Raw genomic sequence first — 8677 nt, 5'->3', positions numbered from 1 at the left:
TAAAATGAGAATGTTCTGCTAAGAGGACTCTAAATATTGAAAGACAGCATATGAATTTCCATACTCGGTGTTGGTCTGTCCACCAGCCTCTTAGTTGCTACCTTGGTCTTCTGACTGTCTTTTTCATCTTTTGTCCATAGACTGTCTTTAAGACTGGTTACTTCTGCAAGGAAGGAAAGAAGGAAGAGACTGAAATCTCTGAAGGTTTGTGCAAAGAGGAGCAATGCAGGGGACAGCTACAGAGGAAGATTGACAAGTGTTTTCCATCTAGTTGGGTGTCGCTGATTCACATCTCCTCTCTTTTAGATTTGCATGCTGCTGCAGAATCCCTTGACCATTTCCTGTCCTGCAGGAGTGTTAGGATTGTTGGGTAGGTGTGCATTGGGCAGTGAATGGGAGGAGCAGACCAGAGAGCAGGGACCAAGAGAAAGAAAACATTAGACAAATTAGACACTTAAACAAAAAGAGAGATTTGTATCCAGGGTCAGGGTGTCTGCCTGTCAACCAAGCAGTCAGACTCCATTTTTACTGTATGTTTACTTATCCATAGGACAGCCTGCTGTTTGCATAAGGCCTAATACCAGTGAAACAAAACGAGGAGAGGAAGATTGTGCCACATTAGTGCAGGTATGAGAGTGGGTACAGCTTTTGGGTGAGGTAGAAAAGACAAACACAGGTCCAAGAGTGATTAGGGTCTGGTCTTGGGGCTCCTCAGCCTCTCCCATTGCCAAGATACTTTCACACTATTTATGCATGTGTGTTGTAGCGAGCAAAGCAATGTGGTATCTCTGGAGTTAGAGTATGTTTGGGTAAAATGAGGATGACAGAGAGACTTTCTAATAGCCTGACTTTCCCACCAAGCTTTTAAGGTCCAGTCTCTCTGTGTGAGTTTTTGCATGGAGTGACACAGTTGGAAGAGATTCAATGTCCCATGTTATTCTTGCTTCCTAGATTGACTTCCAGTGGCAGCTCTGGTGGTGTTGGAATTGCTGCTGACCATCACCATCGACAGGTCTGCACCCTGCCCTGGGGAACCATCCATCCTCTCCCAGCTTGGTTGGTCTTCTGCACCCTGTGATATTGGCTGGGACTGGTATTGGAAAGGAGGCTGATTGAGTTCTGGACTGGTGTTGACTCTTAACTTTTGTTTCTACCTCTATTGTCTGAATCATCTAGAGATTACACAGTGTGAGGATTCAGAACTGTGACAGATCCTGTGGTAGAGACTGAGACTTGGATTGAGGTATTTAACCAGGTCTTTTCTGTAACTGTACTATGACTGGGGCTGAAGTTGAGCCTGTTGCTCAGGCCAAGCCTGAAAAGAAGCCTGGAGAAGAGGTTGTAGGTGGGGCTGAGAGAGAGAATGAAGTTCCAATGGTGGTCAGACCAAAGGTTAGGAACCAGGCAACATCTGGGGCAAGGTCCAAAACTGAGTCCAAGGCAATGGCTGGGGCAAGGCCTAAAACTGAGTCACAGACAGTGGCTGGAGCAAGGCCCAGAACGGAGTCGCAGCCAATGGCTGGGGCAAGGCCTAAAACTGAATTCCAGGCAATGGCAGGAGCAAGGCCCAAAACTGAGGCCAGGGCAGTAGGCAGGGCACGTCCTAAGACTGAAGCCAGGGCAATCCCTGGAGCACGACCCAAAGATGAAGCCCAAGTTTGGGCTCAGACTGAGTTTGGGGCTGAGGCAATGTTGCAAGCAGAGGGCATGCCCCAAACCAGTGTAGTAGCCTGGCCATTGGTCAGTACCGAGTCTGGGTCAGTCACTAAACCTATGGCCCTATCCGTGGATAGGGAACTGGTCAGTGTGGACAGTGAGACCTTTCCTAGCTCCCAGGTTCAGACAGGAATCCAACCCTGGTTTGGGTCTGGGGAGGAAACTAGTATGGGGTCTTGGTGCTATCCCAGGGCTAAGGCCAGAGAGGAGGCTTCTAGTGAGTCTGGATTCTGGTCAGCAGATGAGACCTCTACAATGTCGTCTTTTTGGGCTGGAGAAGAGGCCAGTATCAGATCATGGCCTAGGGAAGAGGCCAATACCAGGTCTAGGCACAGGGCCAAACATCAGCCTAATCCCAGATCCAGGCCCAGATCCAAGCAAGATCCCTTTATTGATTCCTGGTCTGGGTCTGAGGAGGAGTCTGGCAACCCATTCTGCTTGTGGGCTGGAGAAAATACCAATAACTTGTTCAGGTCCAGAATCAGGGATGAGGCAAATATGAGGTCCAAGCTCCGGGTGAAAAGAGAGGACTTCTTTGAATCTGAGTCTGAAGATGAGTACTATAAGGAATCTTGGTTTTTGCCTGAAGAAGAGGCCAATAGTAGATTCAGACCCAGAGACAAGGAAGAGCCTAATACTGTCTTGAAGCCCAGGACCCAGAAAGTTGTTAATAACAGTGACAGGGTCAAACAAGAACCCAGGTTTGAGGAGGAGGTCATTATTGGGTCCTGGTTCTGGGCAGAAAAAGAGGCCAGTATGGAGGCTGGAGCTTCAGCCATCTGTGAATCTGAGGCAGGGGCTGAGGAGGGAGCCATTGGTGGATCGTTGTTCTGGACTGAGGAGAATTCCAGTTTGGGAGCTGTGGCCAGAGAAGAGACCAGACCAGAGTCTGAAGAAGAGGCCATATTTGGGTCCTGGTTCTGGGACAGGGATGAGGCCTGCTTTGACTTAAATCCTCGTCCTGTGTACAAGGCTAGTCCCAGGTTCAGAGATGCAGCTGAGGAAGAAGTTAATGTATCTTCCAGGCCCAAAACCTGGGAAGAGGTCACTGTCGAATTCAAACCTGGTCCTTGTCATGGGGTTGGCTTCCCATCCCCAAGCCCATTTAGAATTCCTGAAGAAGCAACAACATCTGTATACACTGAACTATTTGAGGGAAAGCCCAAGAATGTGGAAGTTACCCCAGAAGGGGAAGAGCAGGAATCTTTGCTTCAGTCTGATCAACCTGACTCTGAGTTCCCATTTCAATATGATCCATCCTACCGGTCAGTCAGGGAAATTCGGGAGCATCTTAGGGCCAAGGAGAGTGCACAGCCTGAGAGTTGGTCCTGCAGCTGCATACAGTGTGAGCTTAAAATTGGTCCTGCAGAGTTTGAAGAACTCCTCCTATTAATGGACAAAATACGAGATCCTTTTATTCATGAAATATCTAAGATTGCAATGGGTATGAGAACTGCTTCTCAGTTTACTCGTGATTTCATTCGTGATTCAGGTGTTGTCTCACTTATTGAAACCTTACTCAATTATCCCTCCTCCCGAGTTAGGACAAGTTTTCTGGAGAATATGATTCACATGGCTCCACCTTACCCAAATCTGAACATGATTGAGACATTTGTGTGTCAAGTGTGTGAGGAAACCCTTGCTCATAGCGTGGGTTCCCCTGAGCAGGTGCTTGGGTTAAGGATGCTTAGACACCTCACCTCAACTACTGACTATCACACACTGGTTTCCAATTATATGTCTGGATTTCTTTCCTTATTAACCACAGGCAATGAAAGAACAAAGTTTCACGTTCTGAAAATGCTATTGAATTTGTCTGAAAATCCCATGGTGGCAAAAAAGCTGTTTAGTGCCAAGGCTCTATCAATATTTGTGGGTCTCTTTAACATAGAAGAGACAAATGATAACATTCAAATTGTTATTAAAATGTTTCAGAATATCAGTAATATTATAAAAAATGGAACAATGGCCTTAATTGATGATGATTTCAGTCTTGAGCCGCTTATTTCTGCGTTCCATGAATTTGAGAAGTTAGCTGAGGAACTGCAAGTCCAAATAAACAATCAAAGTGATCCTGAGGTGGGACAGCAAAGCTAATATGATTATCCACCTGCCTCTGATCAGCCTTATGTTCCCAAAGAACCCTGAGTAGTGCTTTGGTTTTCAGTCTGGTTTTTTATTGTAACTTATACTTTAATGCTGATGTTAACTTTGTCCAATTCTTTGTTTGAGCTGGATCATTTGTGGATGCCAAATGATTATTAGTGCTGAAAAAATTTGTTGATATTTGTCTTGCTGTCCAGATTGCTGTATTTTTCAGTATTGAGCTTCTAGTGAACTGAGCCGCCTGTGTAAGTTACCGTGCTATTCATTGTTTAAACATATTGTTCTCTATTTGAGTCAGTGTTTTAAATAAAGTTCTGTGTGAAAAGTGGCAGAAGTGACCCTTCTTCAGTTTAAAATCTAGATGTAGATACATCGTGCACAGTGACAGACAGTTTGTAGTATGACATACATACCCTCATTGGAAAATCCCATTCCTGGAGCTTAAAGAGGAAGGGATTACTGTGGGCTGTGGTACTTGTGGAATGCTTCAGAGAAGAGGGACTCAAATTGGTCACTGAATAGGAGGAGGAGACAACCCATTAGGTCATTCTTGGAAGTGAGCAGTGTGGTGTGAAGAAAAGTGTGTAACAAGAAAAATCTATTCCGGTAGCATGGCTATAACCTGTCTTCCTGGAATAGGTGAGACAGGTTTAGTGAGGGATGCAGTTGGAATGAGGCCACTTTGGAGAACTAAGTTGGCCAAATCTGCACATTTTGCAACTCAAAGTAGAGGTGCTGCTCAGTGCCACCTGGAAGAGAGAACAGTAGAGTAGAATACCAATTAAATGGGGTCAGGAATAAGATTCCCCTTGTTATCCTAGTCCAAGGAAAGTATTAAGGAAATACCATACAGCTATTAAAAGAGATCTGTTTATTGGCACGGAATGACACCGATGCCTTTATATCTGGTGACGTAGAGAAGACTGTGACATCATCTATGGAAAATTATTAATAGATTCCATTTTTAAAACCTGTGTGTAAACAGACACAATTCCTGTACAATTTCAGTAATGGCTTTCTAAGAAAATTCACATATTCCATATTCTGGAAGAAAATACTGTGCTACAGAAGTTTTCAGAGACAGGCATTGGGAAGATACAAAATAAGACAATGGTTTTACCTTTTAATATGCTTATACCTAGCGCTTTAAGTTATAGGTGGACACGTTGGAAGGGATATAGTTATGTAAATGAACATGTATTAAAATAACTTTTTAGAGATTAAACTCATTTAGAACAGTTGAAAAGGAATGAGACTTCAGAAAAACTAGCTTATGAAATGTTTTAAAGAAAAGTAAAATTACCAAGGTTGCTAAGTTTCTACTAGTCTCTTGATTGTATGAAGATGGCAGCCTTTTGACATGACTGTTAAATACAAAAGATCATCACATTTCCTTTTGTAGTGGACAAAGTGGACAACAAAGTTCCAGATGCAGATAGTGGTAATGATTGCACAACACTGAATGTACTTATGCCACCTTAAAATGTACACCTTAAAATGGTTATGATTTTTCATAAGTTTTATGTGATGTGTATTTTCCACAAAATAAGAAAAATATCATACCATACCTTCAGACAAGAATTGCAGAAGTCAGGGATAGAGTTGGTTTGGAGAGGGAATACAGGCTTGTGGGAAATACCATATGTCTTGTTATTTTTAGACACGGTGAAAATGTTTTTTCTGAGGATGCTGTTAATTTTTGAAATGGTAAATTTATGATTCATAAATTAGAAATCACTGCAGATGGTGACTGCAGCCATGAAATTACAAGACTCTTGCTCCTTGGAAGAAAAGCTGTGACAAACTTAGTGTATTAAAAAGCAGAGACATCACTTTGCCAACAAAGGTCCGTATAGTCAAAACTATGGCTTTTCCAGTAGTCATCTATGGACATGAGAGTTGGACATAAGGCTGAGCACCAAAGAATTGATGTTTTTGAACTGTGATGTTGAGAGTCCCTTGACAGCAAGGAGATCAAACCCGGCAATCCTAAAGGAAATCAACCCTGAATAGTCATTGGAAGGAATGATACTGAAGCTGAAGTTCCAATACTTCAGCCACCTGATGTGAAGAACTGACTCATTGGAAAAGACCCTGATGTTGGGGAAGATTTAACGTGGGAGGAGAATGGGGTGACAGAGGATAAGATAGTTGGATGGCATCACCAACTCAATGGATATGAATTTGAGCAAGCTCTGGGAGATGTTGAAGGACAGGGAAGCCTGCCATGCTGCAGTCCATGGGGTTGCAAACAGTCGGATACGACTGATCGACTAAACAACAATAAAATTAGAAATGGACACATGGAAGTTTTTTTTCAACACAACAGCCAGTAAGATTATGAGAATGGCTGAAGGAGATGTGTATATACAATATACACTATATAATCATAAACAAAACATGTTTAGCTGCTAATTTGAGTCCACCTCTTTTGCGACACCCATGGATTGTAGCCTGCCAGGCTCCTCTGTCCATGGAATTTCCCAGGGAAGAGTACTGGAGTGGGTTGCCATTTCCTTCTGAAGGGAATCTTCCCAACTCAGGGATCGAACCTGCATCTCCTGCATTGCAGGCGGATTCTTTACTAATGAGCCACCAGGGAAGCAGACAAAATATATATGTATTAAATTTCATACACATAGAAAATTAATAAATGTTAGTATAACATTGCTGAATCAGGTACAAAGTTGATTAATATCTTAAGGGTGATAAATCATTTATGTTTTCTATTCCACTGGACATGAATCATTTCCATATCTATTGGACAAAATACCTACAAGTTAATTTAGCCTCTCAGGGTTGAAAACTTGCTCAGTCAACAGGAAGTGAATCCCAGCACTGCACTGAACTAGTATCCAGTAACTTATATTGTCTTTACCCAATTTTTGTATACTTTTTCTGACAGTGCAACACCTCCCATCTAATTTTAGGCTCCAAGGTTTTTGTAAGTGGGGCAAAGTGGCAGTTTTTCCTCCATTCACAAACCAGGAGTGATAACAGAGATCAACCTGGTGGTGGAAATTGGAGATTGAATGTTTGTTTTGCCTGTCAGTATTCTCAAGACAGATCTTGCGTGTGTTTTAATATATCACCCGAGTCTCATCAACTCAGTCCCTCAGTCGTGTCCGACGCTTTGCGAGCCCATGGACTGCAGCACTCCAGGCTTCCCCTGTCCATCACCAACTCCCGGAGCCTACTCAAACGAATTTTATACAGAATATTAAGTCAGTTGGTCTCTGAACTCCTCACGGAGTGTTCCTCACCAGCCCTGTGTTCTTACAGAGCAAAGCCCAGGCCGAGGACTGGAAGCGTTGGCTCTAATCCAGCCTTCCTTTCAGCTCTCTATCTTCACCACCACCAGGAGCTTCAGGTTGTTCTAGCAAGCAGCTCAGCCCTAGAGGCAGAAGACTGTACCTTGCTTGCCTCTGCAGGGCTGCGGCAGACATGCCGAATGTGCAGTCACCTGAGGTTGAGTATGGGTTCCATGACGGCGGTCTCACTTGGACTGGCGTAGAGGTGTGTAAGCACTGAAAAGGGTCGGGAAAGACTTGCACCTGATGCTTGACAGACGGCTGTAAGAGGAGTGGTAGGATGTAACAGTGGGTGGGTGGGTGTCTTTTCATGCTGCACTAGCCTGAAAACCAGAGAAGGCAATGGCACCCCACTCCAGTACTCTTGCCTGGAAAATTCTATGGAAGGAGGAGCCTGGTGGGCTGCAGTCCATGGGGTCGCTAAGAGTCAGACATGACTGAGCAACTTCACTTTCACTTTTCACTTTCATGCATTGGAGAAGGAAATGGCAACCCACTCCAGTGTTCTTGCCTGGAGAATCCCAGGGACGGGGGAGCCTGATGGGCTGCCGTCTATGGGGTCGCACAGAGTCGGACACGACTGAAGCGACTTAGCAGCAGCAGCAGCAGCAGCAGCCTGAAAACGAATTCCTCAGGTGCCCAGGATTACGGTAATTGTTGGCAGAGGACACAATCCCTCAGCCACTCTCGAGTGTCAGCCGGGGCCTGATTTTTGTCCAGGAGCTCAAGAGGCCGGAAGTCATCCTGAGGGAGGCGTATGTGGAGAGAAGCAGCGGCCGCTGTTGGAGGAGGTGGGTTCGAGGCCGGGAAATAGCATCCATGGGAGGCGGCGGTAGAGACTAGATCCTCGTGGAGGAAGCGCCTGGGACCTTCGTGCTCCCTCCTGCTCCCTCCTGCTTTCTGAGTGCCCCTCACCCTACCCAGCGTGGCGTGACTGTTTTCTCTGTTTGGGTAGGGGAGGTGGACACGAGGAAGCAGTTGGCTTCAGGGGCGCCCAGAAAGAGGACATGGTGAAGTGACAGTTCATGAACACCTGTGGTCTTGCATCAGGAAATGCAAATGTGAAGATAAGAACTATGAGCTACACTCCCTTCCTCCCACCTCGTTGGCACTCTCTACTGTTTGTCTGTCTTTTCTAGCTGGTGAAACCAGCTCGAAATTGGGGCAGGAGGTGGGATATCCAAGGCTCCAGCTGCCTGGAGATGTAAGAGACGAATTAACCCCAGTCTGGGCAGCTCTGAGGAAGGGGAGATAGACTCAGGAGGAGGGAATCTATTTGTTTGGGGCCCTTCACATAGGAGCTCTCTTTGGGATACTGCCAAGCTTCTCAATTCCCAAGATGATTCCTGAATCTGTGCCCCAAGTAGCAGCTCCCTCCCATCTAGGAACTCAAAAGCTGCTACTCCTTGGAGGCTCCCTCCTGCTGCCGTGCTGGGCCTCTGAATAGGGTTTTCCTGGCAACCACCTATGAAAACTGCTTTATGGATGGCCTCATGTGTGTCTGCTCTGCTGACACTTTGCTCTCTTTGCCTTTTGCTTTCTGC

At 45.2% G+C, this 8677-nt stretch overlaps 1 protein-coding gene across 1 annotated transcript; it reads left to right on the top strand.

Moving 5' to 3' along the window:
- Positions 1-304: 304 nt before the first annotated feature.
- On the top strand, positions 305-4063 carry GPRASP2 (G protein-coupled receptor associated sorting protein 2). The gene is made up of 2 exons (XM_068962239.1): positions 305-370; positions 952-4063. The coding sequence occupies exon 2, from the start codon at positions 1276-1278 to the stop codon at positions 3811-3813; it is 2538 nt and encodes an 845-aa protein (XP_068818340.1). The 5' UTR covers positions 305-370; positions 952-1275; the 3' UTR covers positions 3814-4063.
- Positions 4064-8677: the final 4614 nt, after the last annotated feature.

The sequence above is a fragment of the Capricornis sumatraensis genome, chromosome X (assembly GCF_032405125.1).
Source record: "Capricornis sumatraensis isolate serow.1 chromosome X, serow.2, whole genome shotgun sequence".
NCBI lineage: Eukaryota > Metazoa > Chordata > Mammalia > Artiodactyla > Bovidae > Capricornis > Capricornis sumatraensis.
This window is presented reverse-complemented; position numbering and strand designations above follow the sequence as displayed.

Bases quoted from the DNA above. Each gene is read 5' to 3' on its own strand.
- GPRASP2 (XM_068962239.1), top strand. From the start codon at position 1,276: ATGACTGGGGCTGAAGTTGAGCCTGTTGCTCAGGCCAAGCCTGAAAAG.